This window comes from Nothoprocta perdicaria, unplaced genomic scaffold (genome assembly GCF_003342845.1).
Source record: "Nothoprocta perdicaria isolate Ctin4 unplaced genomic scaffold, notPer1 scaffold_129, whole genome shotgun sequence".
Taxonomy (NCBI): Eukaryota; Metazoa; Chordata; class Aves; order Tinamiformes; family Tinamidae; genus Nothoprocta; species Nothoprocta perdicaria.
The window spans coordinates 1,251,723-1,270,581 of record NW_020454416.1 but is presented as its reverse complement, the minus strand read 5'-3'; the positions used below and the strand labels follow the sequence as shown (position 1 = coordinate 1,270,581).

General features: G+C 45.9%; 1 protein-coding gene across 1 annotated transcript in view; it reads left to right on the top strand.

Annotated features, from left to right (window-relative positions):
• TYRO3 (TYRO3 protein tyrosine kinase) overlaps positions 1-18,859 on the top strand; it is a 40,753-nt gene that overhangs the window by 666 nt on the left and 21,228 nt on the right. Inside the window, exons 2-6 of the mRNA XM_026033441.1 lie at positions 2,487-2,670; positions 4,969-5,069; positions 9,054-9,224; positions 12,249-12,335; positions 15,963-16,078. Coding sequence (XP_025889226.1) covers positions 2,487-2,670; positions 4,969-5,069; positions 9,054-9,224; positions 12,249-12,335; positions 15,963-16,078 — 659 coding nt within the window. The remainder of the gene's footprint in view (positions 1-2,486; positions 2,671-4,968; positions 5,070-9,053; positions 9,225-12,248; positions 12,336-15,962; positions 16,079-18,859) is intronic.

The following is an 18,859-nucleotide window of genomic DNA, read 5'->3' as shown; positions in this document are numbered from 1 at the left end:
TCTTTAATGTGCTGCATATGTTGACAACCAGTATGTTCAAGCACTGTCAGTTCTGTCTGACAAGTGGTTGATAAGAAATTTAACATGACTTTGTTTCCTCGTAGTTAATTATACATTTCAGCTCCTGCTGCTGTTGCAGGTAGGGCTTGGGGGAGCCTATCTGGGTGAGATTGCTGCTAGTGCTGCTGAGAACATTATCAGATGAGAAATCAGGGGTGGGAGGGTTGAAGGAGGGAAAGAGCAGAAATTAAAATCCCCACTGATGCCCTATGTGTTCCTGCCTGGTACCTGCAGGAAAAGATGCTACAGCTAATATTTTTTGTTTGTTTGTTTAAAAGCCTATGAAATCTATTAAGGATTCTTGTTTTCAGTTAATTGTGATAGAGGATTTTACGTAGGCAATATAGAGAATTACAACCTAGGCTGTACATTTTTACTCTATTTTGATTTCCTCCACCATTAATTTTTATGGAAACTGGAGTCATGAAGAGTCTCTGAAGACACTTCATTGTTTAGTTTGTGATTAACTCTTTCAGCAGGGCAGTCAAAGGAAAGCAAAGCAGTTTACTGTTCTGTTAAAGCACCTGTAATTAAAGTGTCTGTCAATTTGTATGCTCATTTAACAACCTGGCTGTGTTAGCTTTCTGGGATACAGAGAGCTGCTATGAGGCTTTCATGTTTTGTTCCAATATCGTGTGCAGGGAAAGGGAGGCTGCTTTCTGGCACGCACTGGGACGTGTAATTTGTGTTACAGAGGAGTTAAGTAATGCAAGGTTAGATCATCCTCACTCAAGGTGGTTAAATCCCCAGCCCTGCAAGAGAGCCGCAGCAGCTAAACTGAAACGATCATCTTACCAGTTTTTCCATGCTTTCAGTGCACTTGCTGAGTTGATAGCAACAGATAGAAGGGTGAAAGACCGCGTGTTGGAAATCCTCTGTTCGCAGGCTGGGTGAGCTCCTTGGAGCAGGAGCGAGCGCGGCACTCGCTGCCGGCCGACGCACGTCGCACGCGGTGCCTGGCCGCTCTCCCAGCGCCGCCTCTCCCTTCTCCCGCGCGACAGCGGAGCTGCAAACAGGCTCAGCTGCCGCTGGAGCCTGCGGGATGCGGAGCCTGCGGGAGAAAGGGACACGGCGCGGCGGAGCCTCTGCGTTCAGCCACGGTTCAGGCTGTGATAAAGTTTGAGAGGGACAGGGCTGCCTGCTTCACAGCGCTCTGGATGTCACCAGTGGCACTTTTCCATCTGGTTTTGCAGGCTAGCGAGGCATCCTGTGGAACAGCTGACCAGCTGCCGAGCTGCTTTGCGTTGGAATGTACTGTGGTAGATGGTTACCCAAAAGCAGTGGGATGATGGAATCCCATTTTTTTCTTTTTTTAATTGACCTTCCATAAAGGATGTGGAGGCCACTGCCAGGACCTATTACTGAACCAGACTAGACCTGTTCTGGTCTGCTAGTCCTGTGCCACTGCATAGGAAATGGCCACTCTCTCTTAACAAAACTAGTTTTTACATTTGTTTTCCCTTCGTGCTTTCCCACGGTCTCCTTTGATCCTCTGGCTCTTCCTTTATATGCCCATCTTTCTTAAATGTACTTATGCAGCTGGCTTCCGTGTTTTCTCATGCTAATACATTCCATATATTCCCTTCTGCTCAAGGGAAGCACTCCTGATCCACCCACACATGCAACAGTGCTCTGGGCCAAATTCTGATCGCTCCTGTGTCAGTATAAATGACACAGGATGTAATGTAAATCTGAGCAGCTTCCCGGGCTCGAGCCGTGCTGTTTCCAAGTCGTGCCTGCGTAATCCGGAGCAGAGTGTGGCCTCCTGGCCACGTGCGGGGCCAGGGAGGCCCCCTCGAGCCCACACCCACGTCACGCGACACAAATCTGCCCCTGTGAGCAGGTTCGCTCCGCTGCGCGGCGTGCTGTGAAATAGGCTTTGCTTTCGTGCGCTCTGTAAGTTGCAGGGGAGCTGTCTCTTATGCACAGAAACAGGGAACACTGCATAATATAGCATAATTGATCCTTGTATCCCAGTGTTTTATGAAAGTACATGCCAGAGCCAGCATGATGGTATCTTAGCAGCACACGAACACCCTAGATGCAGCTGAAGCTGGAGGAGGAGTGGGAGGTGTGGGACTGCATGGAGAAGACCCAGGTAGTGCTGCTGGATCCCAACATTTTTACCTGTCTTTGCCTGGGCAGTGCTCTGGGAAGATCTCCCTGCTGTCATATGAGTGAGCAGTGAATTGAAGAGAGTCCTGGGGGTACGGACTGAGCCTTCACCTTTCTCTGGCAATTGCAATTTCTGGGCTTACTTCTAATTACCATGTAGCAAACGCAGTAGAGCAGTGATGAAACTAGTAGACCCCTGTGCAGTGTATGCTAGCAAGGTATGTGATTCTTCACCACCAACCTGGAGTAATTTGCTGTACTCCAACCCCCCTTCTTCTGGGGGTGGGCGGAGTAGTATTTTTTTTTTTTAGGTATGAAATTTACAGGATCTCCAATCAAATTAAAGGTGTCCCAGGGTCAACCCGTGAAACTAAATTGCAGCCTCGAGGGAATGGAAGATCCCGAGATGTTGTGGATCAAGGACGGAGCAGTGGTGCAAAGCGTAGACCAGGTGTACATTCCAGTAGATGAAGAGCACTGGATCGGCTTCCTCAGGTACAGCAGCTGCACAGAGGGAGGAGTATCACAGAAACTCTTGCTTAGTGTTCTGCTCTCAGCTATATGCAGGGTGTATAATATAGAGAGCATATAACTGCAGTGACCTCAGCAGGGCAGGGTCTTTAGGGTCTGCAGTTCAGAGTGCTGCAAGGACATAACTGAGAGCAGAACTGAATCCATGCTCAGCTGGGCTGAGATTTTATGTGCCAGAATCTTCTTGATTTCCTGACTACAGCAATGGCAGATGCTTTGCTAACACTCTTGATGCTTGAGACGTGACTTCAAGGTGAAAGGATGTTCTTGTCTTGTTGGTGTTGTTCTGCCATGCAGCAGGAAGACTAAGGTCTGGCTTATTAGTTTTTCTCTTTTCTTACTCATTCAGTTCTCTTACTCTGCCTCTCTTGTGCTCTCTGTCTGATTAAGGAGTGAGACTCATTAATTGAAATGAGACTCCCAAGACTACATCTTCTTTCTTTCTCAGGGAGGAGTGTTTGTCACCTGAACCAATCCTGAGACTTTTTGTGAGCAACTTTACCTGTGTGTATATATATACTGCCCAAGCTATCAGACCTGCCCAGCCCAGAGGCTCAAAAGCTTAATTCTGCAGAGCTTCTCTAAGCCTTTATTTCAGCATATGCGGATGTCAGTTCTGACGGCCTGAGTTGAACAAGACCCCAGGTTCTGCTCTGGCCCTTTTTGTACAAAAGTTTGTACAAGTAAATAAGCCGCCAGCGTGGGGGCTCAGAACTGCTGACTGACTGAGAATCAGTCATTTGTGAGCTCAGGCTTCATCCCTCTTAGGCCTCTTGGATTAGCATAGCTTGGAGTCCCTGATTCCGGGAACCAAAAGGCTTCGTGCTAAAGCTGGCCTCCAAAGAACACTGATGACTTTACTAGGCACAACCTTTTCCTATCTGGTAACATTGTAGTGGAAACAGTTCATCTTGAAACTGTATCACTTACCTCCCCTTTATTCTTGCTAGTTAAATCTCTTTGTCCTTTCAAGTCTCCTAGTCTGATCTCCTTTCTCATATCTAATTTTCCTGCATCAAGAATTTTCTGCAGCACCTGGGCTGAGTTAGGGTGCTCAATCTATTTGTGCCTGTATTTTTCTCCTTTTCCTTTCTCACCATAAAAAGATCATTTCTATCACCCACTGTTTGACTTTCTCCTACGATCACTGTTTCAGAACATGTGGCTGAATGGGCAGGACAGCTGATGCCATCTGAAGGTACAGCTCTGAAATCAGGCTGTAGTAGGATCGTTTTATGCGTTTCAGCAAGTACTCTTATGTCTTCCATCCCAAGACATATCTCCTCCTTCCCCAAGACAGACCACTAGCATTAGAAAAGTGGACACCAGGTCTGCTCTGGATCCCTGCATGGCAGCAGACACATGGCTGCATATGCAAGGGGGGCAATCAGCAGATGTATTGTTAACAAAGTCCACCTGGTGCCTTTGCAGCTTTGGGACCCAAATCTGCCTTTATTCACCTGCATAGAAGGCTATCCCAGTGTTTTTAAAGGCAAGGGAGCTCTGCAGATTTACAGTGGGTGCACCGAAGAGCAGAATTTCTCCCATGAATGAGAAGGCTGCAACTTGGATACTAGTCCATTGCCATGGCTGCCTTTACTTGCTTGGCCATATCTCCTTGGAAGAGGAGTTCTTGCTGAGCAAGGGAGGACACAGAAGGGTTCGTGGGGTGAGGTCCTGTGCTGGAATAGGCCAGTGTGGCTTCTCTGAAGTCATGAATTGTGAATCATACCCAAAGAATTTTGCCATAAGAAGTACTCTTAGGAGGCTTACGCTGAGTTGGGGTGAGAGGGAGCCACTTCTGAGCCACTTATTCCAGTCTGAGGCTGTTACTAAACCTTGCAGCTCACTGAGGCAAAACTTCTTAGAGGTTTGTGATTTGGAGCTTCCTATCAGCTCAGACGCTGTACGCCAAGCTGTTATTCTTGAAGATTAACTAGAATTGCACTTCCAAATCCAGAAGATGAGCAACCCCTTCCTATCTTCAGAGGACACAAACTGTGGGTTGTCTGCCTGGATATTTCTGAGGAAGGCCTGTCTGCTCTACTAAGGATTCCCTGCAATTGCTTCCAGAGAGGAGTGTCCTTTCTCCAGTGTTTTGCTTCATGCTTTGTGCTGGCTGTTGCCCTCCTCCCCAGAGCTGACTGCATTTCAGTGGGTGTTGTCTGTGCATCTGGTTTGCCAAACACTTGGAGGGTCCTTTGGGGCAAAAAATGTGCTCTATCCACGTAAAATATCGATGTGGCTTTTGACTTTTTTCAGCTTGAAATCCGTCGAGCGAACAGATTCTGGGAAGTACTGGTGCCAGGTTGAGAACGGGGGGAAGAAGGAAGAATCACAGCAAGTGTGGCTCATAGTGGAAGGTAAGGAGGAGTAGTGCTGATTTCCTTCCAGGACTGACCCACTAATATATTCTAGATGGACGTGGTGAGAGCAGATTGCTCTGGTGACAGGCTTCATATGCACCGTTGGTGATACTGCAGGGAGCTAGCTGCAGAGCGGGAGTAAGCCAAGGAGAGCAGTTTTAAGGAGAGATGGTGTCGGTTAATTAGCTCTCTGGGTTTATTTGTGCCTACTAGGTAATAAGTAGATAATCCTTTCATGTACTGACCTTTCCTCCCAGCCCCTCAGTCCATCATTTTGGTCTGCAAATAATGCATAGAAACATGGAATAATTTAGGTTTGAAGAGACTTATGGGAATCTCCTGGTTCAAGGTCCGTCTCAAAGCAGGGTCGCAGGCTGGTTCTGTGCATCAGCTAAGCAGGTCTTTGAGGACAAAGTCCAGTTTTAGCCCTGTTCTCGGAGTTCCAGGAGAAGCACTGGGTACTTGGGAATATTCCCTGTGACACCATTTTTCCAAACAGCCTTGTCTGATGAACAATAGCTCTTGCACAGTTGCCCCGAAGATGCCCAAGGCAAAGTAGGTTGGTGACTTCTTATTTCCCTTGAGTTGTGATCCTATTAGGCTCTCAGAAGCTAGTGCAAGTAGGATGGCTTAATAGTTGGTGAGGAAGGTGACAGGAACAGCATATTTGGAGCAAGCACTGGCATTTGGGATGTAATTGGTAACATTAGTCTCCTTGCAGCTAGCAGAATCAGTACCCATAAAGGGGAGGGTGTGTGGCAAGAGCTGAGGTGGGTGAGATTTAATAGCAAAAATCTAAGCTGCTCTGAGCCACAAAAAAAAACCCCTGTAACAGCTGTCATGGGAAGAGCAATGCTCACCTGCAGTTTTTCCAAATTCCAGAGTTTGGTCTGCCTGAGATTTCAGGTGCAATTCCAGCTGGAGAACGTTATTTATGGCTTAGAATGTTCTCTGTTGAGTAGAGTTGCTATTTCTATCTCAGTTTCTGTGGTCCACTCCTGAGGTGGCTGCATTTGCATGGTGGGTGCCGGAAGAGTAATTGGTTAGCTCAGTGTGCTAAGCAATCTGAAAAACAAAGGAGCCCTTCTGGATATTACAGGAAAAAAAAAAAAAAAATCAAAGTGGCACAAAACAGCTGCAGCTAGATAAGGGGGAGTGGTGAGAATGAAGGCCAAAGATGGCAGAGGAAGCTTCAGCTGCAAAAAGCAGCTAGTCATTTTTATAAGAAAAATAAGTTTCAGAAAAAGGCAGTTAAACTTGAACTAAGCCTATAATCACGTGAAATATGAGATAATGGGAAAGATTCACACCTAACAAGTAGTGATAAGGGGGTGGCTTTTAAAAATGTGTATTAGTTGTTAGGGTAAGAAACTGCTAAGGGAGGCAAAAGCACATCCGTCCCACACTCACTGTTATCTCCACAATTGTTTCTTGCTTGGACCTCCCGTCTTTGTCTGGAAGCAACTTACCCTCTTAATAACAATTGTTACATCCTCTGACTTTGGTTGAGAGAGGACCTCTACGCTGGTCACATGGGCAGTCCTCAGGAGGTTTTGATGCCTTTCTGTAGGTACTGTTACATTTCATGCTGATTATTGGTGATTTTTTAAAGCAAGCTAAAAGGAGTTTCTATGCTACCCAGTATCTGTTGCTTGAGTTAGGTAGTCTTTTTCAGGCAGGATTTATATTGATGATTGTGTCTGTAATATAGCTGAAGTGATTGATGTGATGAAACTGTCCTCAGAACTTAAAATTGACACAGTGACTTTGAAACCAGTTCCAAGTTAGAAACTAGATTCTGGCCTTATGGAAAACATGATAGCATTTGATACCTGGCGAAGTAATCTAAGAGGCAGACTGAGTGTGACCATCTTAACGACTGAGATAACGTTTCTTCCGGAACCATCCCTTGAGAATTACACCTCTCTCATTATGTGCCCGTTTGCTGTGGCTGCTAGCCCTGTTGTAGTTACAGAGCCATAGCCCCAGCCACATGTGTGCATATGTCTCCTTGAATTAATGCGCTCCGAACACTGAGATGTATGAAAAAATTGGCTCAGTAGGGCAGATACCATCTTGAAAGAGGGGCTACACAGGCTTCTCTGTGGCTGTGTGGCTTTGCTGTGCAGCTGTGAAAGGGGTTACCTACTATACCCTCTCATAGCAGGGCCTGGGCAGCTAAATGTATCACTGCCAGTGTCACTGTTTGCCTTGGACTGGTGGCCATGCCTGAGCTGTGTGGGTCAGCAGGGCTGCCTGTGCCATGCAGGGTGATGTCCTACCTGTAGCCTTGTCTAATCTGCACAGTTGTTTCAGAAGTGGAAAACCTGCCTAACAGGTTAGCTTTCCCCTGAAGGGCTGCTCAAAGGGACAGCGGGCCTAGACCTGCCCATGGGCAGATGAGATAGTGATGTTCTCCTCAGAAAAGGAGGGCAAAGTGGGTGGAAAATGTCACAGAGTTTATGCACTTTTATTGTTTATGTATGAAGGCAATAAAAAAATACAACACGTAGGCAAAAAAGAGCAGTAAATCATAGTGATGACTACACATGTCCTGAGCGTTAACCTTTGTACAAAGAGACATCATTATTTCTTTTCTAAGCAAAAATGTGGTGACCTATTTTAGTTTGTTCATATACCTTCTGCTCCAGAGAGGCATGTGTAAAGGTGAGAGGAAGGTGCACAGAAGCTATCACTAAATGATACAGATAGTGCCTGAATGGTCAGCAGAAGACTGAAGAAATCACTTTCATTTGGGGTGTAGGGGAAGCATTAGGCATTAGGCTTCTGAATCTGTACCGAGGTGCTTACGTTAATTTCCTGCTTTCTGATGTCCTCAGGATCTGTCCCTAGCAAGGGGAGCTATTCAAGCCTGTCATCTTCGTGGCCAAGGACAGGCTGTAAATCAAATGTCCAAACTCCCAGCATCATTGGTTCCTTTGTTTCTCTGAGGTACTATATTGGTGTTTTCAAAACACTCTCTTCCCAGCTGAGAGTACCTTGCCTCTCATTCTGGTGCAGACACAATCAGCAGCTGAAACCAGTAAGTTTTGAATAGAAGAGGGCTCAGCACTGCTTTGGGCCTTCAGCCCTTCCACGGTCTGCTGCTCTGCAGAGCCAGCACCCACTGGTGCCTGGTGAATTTTGTGCTAATGCTTTGGAGCAGTGAGACCACAAGGCATTTGGCATCGCCTGTGAGAGGAACCACAGCATTTGCTGTGCTGAGTTGCACTCGACTCTTATCAGTTTAGAAATGACTCGAGGTGGTGCTGCCACAGCTGCGCTTTGCTCTGGGTGGCTCTGATGTACAGCCTGTTGTACCAAATGGGGAACCTTTCCACTGCGGTGAAGGGAAACTTATGAGAGCAGTGTCCATGAATGGCCCTCAGCTTGGTTAGAAATGATCCCTAATTCCAAGTCAGCTGCCTCCTTGGTGTTTGGAGCATGCTGGAAGGCCACTCTATTCAATTAAGCTGTGGAGAGACTGCCATAAATGATGCCTGTCTCACCAGGGGAATTCTTTCCTCCTCCATGGGTTTGTTCAACGTGGTTATAATATTCGATTTTTAATGCATGTCAAGAATTAGCTGGAGCTAGATTAGATAAGTTTTTAAAATGGTGGCAGACACTGCTAGGATTCCTGGCTGTTGTCTCTGTCTAAAACCCAGCTTCTCCAACTGAGAATTGAGCTGATACTGCCATTAGAAACTACTTTGTAGGAGAGTTTTGAAGGGGACTCATTCAAAGTGAGTTTTTTTCCAAAGGCATTTTTATCTTGCTGTTCTCTTGCTGACTTCCAGTGGTAGTGCTAGCTTGTGTCCTGAGGTGATGTAGTGAATATGTTTTTGTGGAGGTCTTGGAGGGGGTCAGACTCTGCACAGAGATAGATGGGTGTTCAGTATTGGCACTGGTATTAGCAGAAATAAGCAAGAGAAAGAAGGAACTTTGCAAGTTATTGTCACTTGTCTGTTGCTTTTCTAGGTGTGCCCTACTTTACTGTGGAGCCTGAGGATGTGTCCGTGTCCCCTAATGCCCCATTTCATATGGCCTGTGCTGCTGTTGGTCCCCCTGAGCCAGTGACAATTGTCTGGTGGATGGGAGACTCTAGAGTGGGGCTTCCAGACATCTCCCCCTCCATCCTAAATGTGTCAGGTAAGGCTACTGCTGATGCAGGAGATGGCTTGGAGAGGGAGAGGAGGAGAGAATCTTGTTCCAGGGACACCAGGTGACCCTGCAGGGTGCAAATGATCTCCAGCTTTGCACAAGGCTGGTTGATAGTGATCACCTGTGAAACCAGGTCACCCGCAGGAGCGATGGCTTCCTGGTGTGTTCCGCACTGGCCCGCGGAGCAGGCCTGGGTGGGGCTGGCACTGTGGTGGAGCTGCTCTTGGAGAGGTGACTCAGGGTTGTTTGTCTTCTCTTGCTTCACCTCTGGAGGGTGTTTTTATTTTCTTAAATGATTCTGCTGGTGAGACTTGGCTTAGGCATCTCAAAGTTTGCGCATGTAACAGATGCCACTTCTTCCTCCTGTGCACAGCTATAACACGTGCTGCTTTTCCCTCTTTCCTCTCTCTTCCCCTGGCCTTGTTCTTCTTATTAAACCAGACTGCCTTGTGTGATTGCTTGACAGCTCTAGGGTGGTTGTATTGATGCTGAAGTGGGCTGGTTGAACCAGAGTTTGCTCCAGAGTGGGCATTGGGTGCGCAGTGGTAAGAATGTCTTCTGTGACAGCATCTGTTGAAGATCTTGGGGGCCTCTCTTCAAGGCTGCCCTTGGAGAAGGGAGATGTAGGATCTACCACGACCTGATTGCCTATATTCTTGTAGCTACCTCAGTTCAGTTAGCTTCAGTTACCTAAAGGTAACTGAATTCTAGTTTGTTGTCCAGCAGCTACATGATGCTGCTTCTCTCTGCTACTGAGTTATTATTCTTAGCAGCCCTAAGCCAAAGTTGAACTAGCAATTTAGAAAGAAAAGGTTTTATGACTCAGATTCATCTCTGGGGCCTCATCTTCTAAGTGTTAATACACTTAGACCCAGGGAGAGTTTGCGTCTGTACATCTTTGGTCATCCCTTGAGCCATCCGATCCCATTAAGCCTTCCCTTAGAACCTAATTTATATGTAAATCAAAAATTGGTTTGTGATTTGCAATGGTTTTATCTGCTCCCTCTCTTGTGTTGCTGTTCTACTCAGTTCCAAGTTGGAAATGAGAATTGCTCCCTTATGATACAATCTGCCGGTTAAAATGGAAGCGGGATTGATAATCAAAAGGGGAAAGACAAAGAAGTCTCCCTTCCTCCACTGAACTCATCCCATGGTGCCTCATAGAACTGTTACGTGGGGCAGTGATCTGGGGACCTCCCAAAGACTCTTACAGGAAGTTGCTGTTATATATATTTTTCATCAGCACCTTGCATTGCCACTCCAGGCACACAGGAGGCCTTGCTCATTAAGGATAACATTGTCCTAGGGATAACATGTTCTGGAACGTGTCTAGCTATTTGTCAGTGCAGGGAAATCCAAGCCTCTTTTGCACACAACCTCAGCAGGTAGTAAGTTAGGGCTGATGAATCTGAGATACCTAACCTCAGAACAGGGGACACCTGTAAGGTGCTAGGGTGCTAGTATTTTGCTTTAAAGAAGAGGAAGATTACAAAGTTAATCTTCTTGACTTGAAACTCCATTATGAAATGCCTAGAAAAAATTCTCTGTAGTGTTCTTGAAGATTTTGGGTGGTGAGCCTTTGCAACATAGAACATGTAGTGGGGCAAAAGCTGTGGTCAGATTGCCAAAGCATGTGTTTAAAAAAAAAAAAAAAGCCTATTGCTAAGAAAATAAGTATTACTGGCAAAAGAAATCATCAATTTTTGAAGAAAATAAAGTACTGACCAGTTGGCAAATGTTTGAAAGGTTTAGCAGGCAGTTGCTTTGGTAAAAGGATTGCTGCATACTGAAACTGGCGGTGACAAATGGTGCCAGAGAGCAAGGGGATCTTAGCCTGTACTGTGTTTTGCATCTTCTTCTGTGCAGTTGTGCTTGGTTCAGTCTTTGGGGGGCACCTGGTGTGGTAGGTGCTCCCCACTGCACTGCCCTGCCTGCGGCTGCTGCCCTGTCGCTCCCCCGGTTCGCCGGGACGGTGCTTTGCTCTTGCTTGACAACCGACACTCTCCTCTTCCCTACGCCTTTCTCGCAGTGCTGTCAGCCTAACACCCATGAAAGATGAATCAAACGGCAAAGACAGACACTCCGCAGGCTCCTCCACTTGGAGGAAGTTTGCCCTCTTCAACTGCATGTGTAGAGAACGTGCACAGAGAGCATGCAGTTAGAGGTCTATAAAGCAACCGAGGACAAGGTAGAGTGAAGACAGATGCTGGACACGCTTCTTCAGATAGCTCTGCAAATGTCTCTATTCTGATTAATTACCAATACCAATTTGCACCTTGGAGCAGCCACACATAGGTATGATGCTGTGGTCAGGCTCTGTGAGATGGCAGATGCTTGCTGGAGACAGGAAGCATGGCCTTCCTTGTGTTGTTTAGTCCCTGGAAGGTGTCTCCGTGCTGATGCAGCAGCATTTTATTTTTACTTCCCTTTTGCATTTGCAGAAGTCAGGGCAAGGGCCATGAACCCAAGGGGGCATGACCTTAAACTGTGCAGTCCCTACTTGGAAGCTCCAGGGCACATAGCCCAGTTAGAAGATGCTTGTTGCTCAGGTAGTGGTGGTGCTCAGATGCCAAAGCACCTGATGTCTGGGATGGATCAAATCCATTTACTTATACAGGAACTGTGTACATATGTGGAGCAGGACAATCCTTGCGCTGAGGGAGCCCACCAAAATGGGATGCAGTGACAACCAGAAAACAAGGTGGAGACTGAGTAGTCATGCAGGAATGAGAAATGGACATCCAGTAACCATGCACTGTGATCTGCTCTTCTGCCAGATTCATCCTTCTTTTTTAGCGCTTTCTGACACTCCAGTGGAAGCTCTTCTATACCAGCACATTCTCTCAATTATTAACTGCATTCAAATCCACATGCCTTTGATTAGCACCCTCCTCTGCTCTCCAACTGCCGGTATGGCATGAGCCGGGTGTCGTACATAATTGCAATTCTGCTGAAGGATTGAAGCTGGATTACATAGCTGTTTGTGTTTCCTTTTTCTTGGCTAATCTTCAGGTATTAATCAAAGCACAGTTTTCTCCTGCGAAGCTCACAACGTAAAGGGATTATCTTCGTCTCGGACAGCCACTGTTCAGATTAAAGGTGAGGGGGCACAAGGGCACGGGTGGAGGGGTTTGCCCTGGTGAGGGGGGAGAGGAAGGCTCCTTAATGCAAGGGCTACCTCGGAGCTGCCTGCAAATAGCGCCGATCCAACCAAAACAGTGCGTTGCGCGTTCCCTGCTCCCTGCTTGCTCCGCAGGGCCGGATCTGTGCTGTGAAACTGGCTGTTGAAGATAAACCACATCTCATCTGTGAATGGCAACATGGTGTCAAATAGCAGATTTTCCTCAAAAAGGAGAGAGTCAGAGCAGTAAAATTGTTCTTGAGACATGTAGCTGGATATGATTGGAACGGTAGCTGGGGAAATCTTTCCTTCTTGAAGATAGATGAGTCTTGCTAGAGCTGAGTAGGCCATTGCATCTGCTTGCTTCTAATGGCATCATATTAGAGGCTGAAAACAGATGGGGAAGTTGATTGGCAGCATCCAGTAAAATCCACATCCACACTGTTTTTATGGATTATTTTTTTGTTGTTGTTCTTTGCCTTTTAGAAACTCATGGCAAACAAATAGTTTTTAGCCCTTGTGTGAGGAGCTGCCACTCTGAGACAATGTTGTATTTTGTCGGCTTGGCTGCGTTGCTGAAGCAGTGGGATAATCAGAACAGCCAGTGCTTCCCCTTCTCCTCACGTTGGGATGCTTCTGCATTTGAATTCTTAGTCATGCTATAATTTGTATTACATGATATGATTAGCAGCTCTAAGAGAGACATGTCACCGAAATTGTTTGTTCCGAGCAGTAGCTTATTGCTCAGCCTAAAAAAAAAAAGAGGGAGCATTTATGTCTGTGCTGGAACGTACATTTGCATTAGCTAATATGCATTAGAATACAGCTTAAAATCTAGGTGTAGACCAACTATTTCTAGGATGTATTTTTCCTCAGGACAAATATTGTGTTTATTGCCATGCCAAGAATGTAATATGTTGGATTAGTATGATTTATAACTTAATTTAAAAACACTTAAAGTTTCTGCCTTAAAGGTTTGTCTACACAGGGAAATTGGTTATCATGGAATATATCATGGCAATGTGGGTATTTTTGAGATAAAGTTCAATTCATAAAGCTATTATGCTTTAAATTTTCAATAATAACATTTAGCATAAACAAGATTTACTTTTTAATGTTACCCTAGATTTTTGTAACCATTAATAAGATAATGGGACAAAGGCCTCAGAGTTCTTATATTTCAAAGGAATTACATTTAGCCAAACAATGCTCCAGATGCTTCAAGGTCAATCATAGCTAAGGAATCCATACAATCCACTTGAGACATGTTGTCCCTCTGCAGAAGAGAGTAGGGCTAAGTGATTTGCCAAATGTCACATCTGTAGCTGACATCTGAAGATAAAAAAGCAAACAAAAAAAGCCCCAAACAGGCAAGTTTTAGATAGGCAGTCCTGTGCTATAGCTCTGTAGGTTGTGACTGTAATATCTCAAAGATGCGTTTAAAACAATAGATGCAAACTTAGAGAAGTGAGGAGGTGCTCTTAAACAGCAGCTGGGAGAGCCAGTAAAACTCCTGTTAAAATTAAAGCCAAGTTCTCGGTGAGGGCATCTCTGGCAACAGGAGCTGGCCCAGATAATGCTCTCATAGTTCTCGATCCTATAAACATATGGGGACTGAAGTGGAGTTCTCGTAGGAGTATCTGTGTGTACATGCGTGATCAGGGTTGCCTTCTCTTGCACAGATTCATGTGCTAATGAGGACTCTCAAGTTTTTCTACTATTTATTAAACAGCTTGTTTCTTCTGTGTTTCCAGAGGCAAAATATTTTTGCTAGGACACTTTTAAGCTGTTAACATTTCTTCACATTTGCTGCTGTTGTGGTTCATTATCTATTCTCTGTAGTGCCCACAATGTGCTGGGTGTTCTCCAAGCAGAAAATTACAGTTATTGTAGCCCACAGTGCCCAGTCGCGCACAAAGCCCCGTTGTTCCCGGCACTCTACAAACACGCAGGAAGTTAACTCGAATTATCCTAACACTCAAGCTGCTGTTTTGGGGCTGGCTTTGCCTCCCTTCTCTGTGTGCCTAAGGCACTTACGGTCATATCCCGTGTTTCACAGCACTGTGGAAAACACGGAGAATGTTTTTCTAGCAGTCAGTGGGGAAATGTGTCTGTCCAGTCTAAGTATAGCAGAATTGTGGGAAGGTGATAACAAAATAATCCTCTTTAGGGACCATGTATGCTACAGGGTCGATTTGATAGATTGTTTGTTCTTGTGGGCTTTATAGCTGATACCTTCTTTGGGCTTGTCATCCAGTGTTGAAGAAAACCTGTCACTAAACTCAGAATCTGTGAGTATATTTGTGCAATGCTTACATTAGGAGCAATGTTTCAATGATATTCAAGTTAGCATAGCTGTGAAAGTAAGCTTAAAAACTTTTATTTTGCTCTCCAAAGAAAGATCTTTGTATCTTAAGGCTTAAATACCTGAGATCAAAATGGAAAGAAAGAGAGGAGGAGGAAGAAAAAAGTATGTATTAATTTACAGAGACCTTTCACTGAAAGGCAGAGAATTTATTGTACTTCTCTTATCCTGGATGAGTGGTCTGGCCCCCTTCCCTTCCCTGTTGGCATGCACACACATGTGTGCACACTAAAAACAAGCAAAAGGTCAGGGAGAGCTTGGTGTTCATGAAACTGTTTTTTTTTTTTCTTTTTTCCAAGAGTGAGGTGGACTAGATGCAAATAGAGATTCAGGAATGAGAAGGGGATGGTGGGAAGACAAGTGCAGCAGGAAAAAGAGCAGAGGGAAGCACTGTGGAATTCTAATAGTGAGTTGAGGAGAGCAGATGAACGGGACAATATCCTAACCAGCCCTGCAGAGATGGAGGTACCTGGTCAGAGTGGGAGTGGAGGAGCGGCGCTCAATGCATTGAAAGTGCAGGCATCTGATTAAATGGCCAGTCTGGGAATATTGATTTTGTTCCCGATTCTGCCATTAATGTGTAGTATGATAACAGTTATGTAATTTGTACTCCCTTTGCCTTAAGTTCCCCCTCTATAAAATCAAAAGTGCTTTCTGAATTAATCTTCAGCCTGGAGAAAACAGAATTTTTAATTCAGGCTGTGTCCCCAAATGTCCCAGAGTGTTTATAATGGACACCTGGAGGCAGCAGTTTCACAATCCAAAGTGGTCAGCTGTGAATCCAATTGGAAGGTATTCTGGTTGCTACAGTAAACAGCCCTTCAATTTGTGCTGGCAGAGCTGTTTTAGGGGCTGGACCCAGAGCCAGGGGAGGAATTTTGAAGCCCTAATTTAGTTCACAATTTAGGTCCACAGACAGTGATGTCTGCAAGGCTGAGTCATGCATTGCAAGGGAGAGGGCAGGGAGGAGAGCTGAGGGCTGGAGGTGTAAACATCACACGTCAACACTGCTATCAGAGATCAACTGTATGTAACAGGCAAGTGTGCTCCTCTCCTAAAGAACGGCTGCAAATAGATTGTTCAATGTTATGATAATAGTTGCATTCACAAGACTCCCCGGACACTCTCTAAAGACATTATATTGCACCAGTTCTGTCACAGTTTCTAGCCTCAAGCCTCTGACCATTTCCATGTGAATACCTGCTGTGTGAGCTGAAAAGCTTCTTTGTTTCCCTTCCAGCAATGCCTCTTCCGCCTCTCAATGTGACCGTGAGCCAGGTCAGCAGCAGCAATGCCAGCGTGGTGTGGGTGCCGGGCTTTGATGGGCGCTCGCCCCTCCGCTCCTGCACTCTCCAGGTATGGGCCCTCTGGGCAGAGTGGGGCTCCCTGGCCACCTCGCTGCTTGAGCTGCCTCTCTCTCTTAACCACTTAGTAGCAGTGGTCACACGTGGAACTAGAACATGGAAACTCAACAGGATGCAACCTAGGGCATGTGCAAGTGCCAAAAAGCAGAGCCAGTTTGGAGAAGAATGAGCTGCCCCAGTAAGCGTTTGAGCCTGACTTGGGCTGATTCTCCCCCCCAGCAACTTCTTCACATCACTTGCTTTGTGGCAGCGCTCCTGTGCCAAGTGTCACCCTACAGCACTTATGAAGCATGTGTCACCCTATGGGAAGTGACTTTACAGGGCTGCAAGGTGAGCACATGGTCTGTTGGCTTGGAGCAAGTGGCCTATGGTGACTTGTTCCAGTGCAGTTCAGTGCAGTTCACCTGGGACTCTTGTACCACCCCTGCCCTGTGCTTTGCAATGTCAGAGGAAATACTGGGATCACACTGTACTAATGAGCCCAGGATAAGGATCTTGGGAGTAGAAGACATCATACAGGAAGGTGGTGGCAGGGGGAGGAGGTAGAAGGCAAGTTGGGCTCTTTGGAGACAGTAAGGTGTATTTGTGTGTTTGAAAGCCCTGCCTCTACATTTTGTTTGAATTTCACATTACCCAAGATCAGTTCTACCCACAAAATTCAAGGTGTCCTTTAGCTCCAGCTGGTGCCGAGCATCTCTGGGAAAATGTAACACTTGTTTAGGTTTCTAGAAACAATGATACGTGTCTAATTTCAGGCCAAGTTTCTTGCATTACACACTTAAGCTGTTTGATCCTATTTTACACTTAGAGTGACAAAAAGAAATGGGGATTTCTGAAGCGAGCAGAAAAAGGAGAGTCAGGCACATTCCCCATGGGTTTATCTGTCAGGTGCGAATAGGGGACCCCTTTGCTCTCCCTACCTGATTACAGCACTAATGTGAGCTGGAGTGGAATTTCTATGGGGTGTTGCCAACTATGTAGACGAGGAAGTATTATAAGCACAAAATATACTGAAAGAAGCTAAACTAATTTACTCGCTTTCCTCTTATGTGGGGAGGCAGGGAGGAACCTGAAGATTTCATGCCCTGATTGATATTTATTCTCTTTCATAAGAAAAAAGAAATTATCGTCTTGATTTAACTCTCTGGCAGAAATCAGGCCTGAATATATCTGGCTCTGGCTGCTCCTGGCTCTGATTGCTGCATTTTGTTGCTGCTTCTGTTCATTTGCTGTTCAGAATGGTTTTCTTCCCCTGTTTTACAATGCCGGGTTAGCTCCAGTTGGAACAGCCTATTCCCTCTGGCTGTTGTGCTGTGCCCCTCCGCTTCAGCCGTGCTAAGCCCTGTGTCCTGAGCTCCTCCTCTGGCGTTTTTAGAGGGCTGGGGGGAGGAAGGGAAGGATGCAAAGGAGGCTGAATGAGCAGCTCCCTTTCTGCCCACTCAGTCTCTCCCCCCGTTTTGAAGCCTCTCAGACTTTTTTATCCCATTTGGAGGGGTCGAAGTGCCTGTGTTTGGATCTGGGAGCACGTTAACTTGGCACTAATCCTCCACTGACAAAAAGTGATGTTTCCTGTAGTCTTTGGCAGCTTAAATGCCACGGTTCATCCTCACTGTTTCTCCCATGGCTCGAATCCCACAGGAGCCGCTGACCCACATTTCCATGTGAGAATGCGTCCGCCCCTGGCTCCCAGGGAGAGCGGGATTGTGCTCCTGCCAGGAGGCCATGGAAAAGCCAGGGTGGGAGCGACATTTGGCTCTGCTTCCCTGGCGCTCAGCGATGGCAGCGGTGCCCCAGCACGGGCATGTTACCACCAAGTGGGACCTTGCGGAAAGGCTCCGTGTTCACTCACCTTTCACACAAGCTGCATGCCAGGGAATAAAGGGGAAGACAGGAGGCTCCTGATGGAAATGCGTTAGTGAAGTGACGAGATTGCCTGCTAGATTCCAACTGCTTTTTTCCCTGCTTTGCATGGCAGTGATTGACAATGAGATCAACGTGTCCTTCCATTAAGAAACTTGAGATCTTCCTTTTTATTAGCCAAATAAACTGGGCCAAAAGCGTGTGAGAATGAGCAGAAGAAGAGTAGGCAGAAAGACTGCTACAGTCTTAGAGAATAGGAAGTTCCGGGAGTGTTTCGCTTCTGTGAGAATACCCTCCCTTTCCTCCCAGCTCTGTGCTCTCATGTGCACTTGAGAAGAGAGAAGGGCTGAACCTGCTGGTCCTTCGCGAGACTTTTGCTTTTGCCAGTACAAAAGAAGGTGGAACGTTGAACCTACATGTGCATTTAAAGCAGTTGTGAGATTAGATTTAACTTAGCCTTTGCGTCAGTTAAAAGTTTAGACTTTTAACTTTTAACAAGGAGTTGCAGGAGTGATAGTAAATTTTCTTTTGGTTTAATTTGAAACAGTTTGGGTGAATCAAGCTCCCCATGTCTGCTTTGTCTGTTTACCACTGCAAGGCTGTACAAATATACAAACTTTTGGAAAAGGAGTTCAGAAAAAGATGGCAATAGGCGGCAGGGAAGTTCATCTAACGGTTTTCACTGCCCAAGCTTAGGTGAGCCTCGGAAGCAAACACCCAGCATTTGGAGCAACAAGTAATTTTTTTTTTGCTATATAGATAAGGAAATACTTTAAAATATGGAACCAAACTTTCAGCTGACAGAAGTCTCACTGTACTGCCAAAATTAGAAGAGAGATGACACTTAAACAAAATAAAGGCATGGCTTGTTATTCTTGGTTAGACAAGAGAGGCAGACAAAAGGGAGACAGCT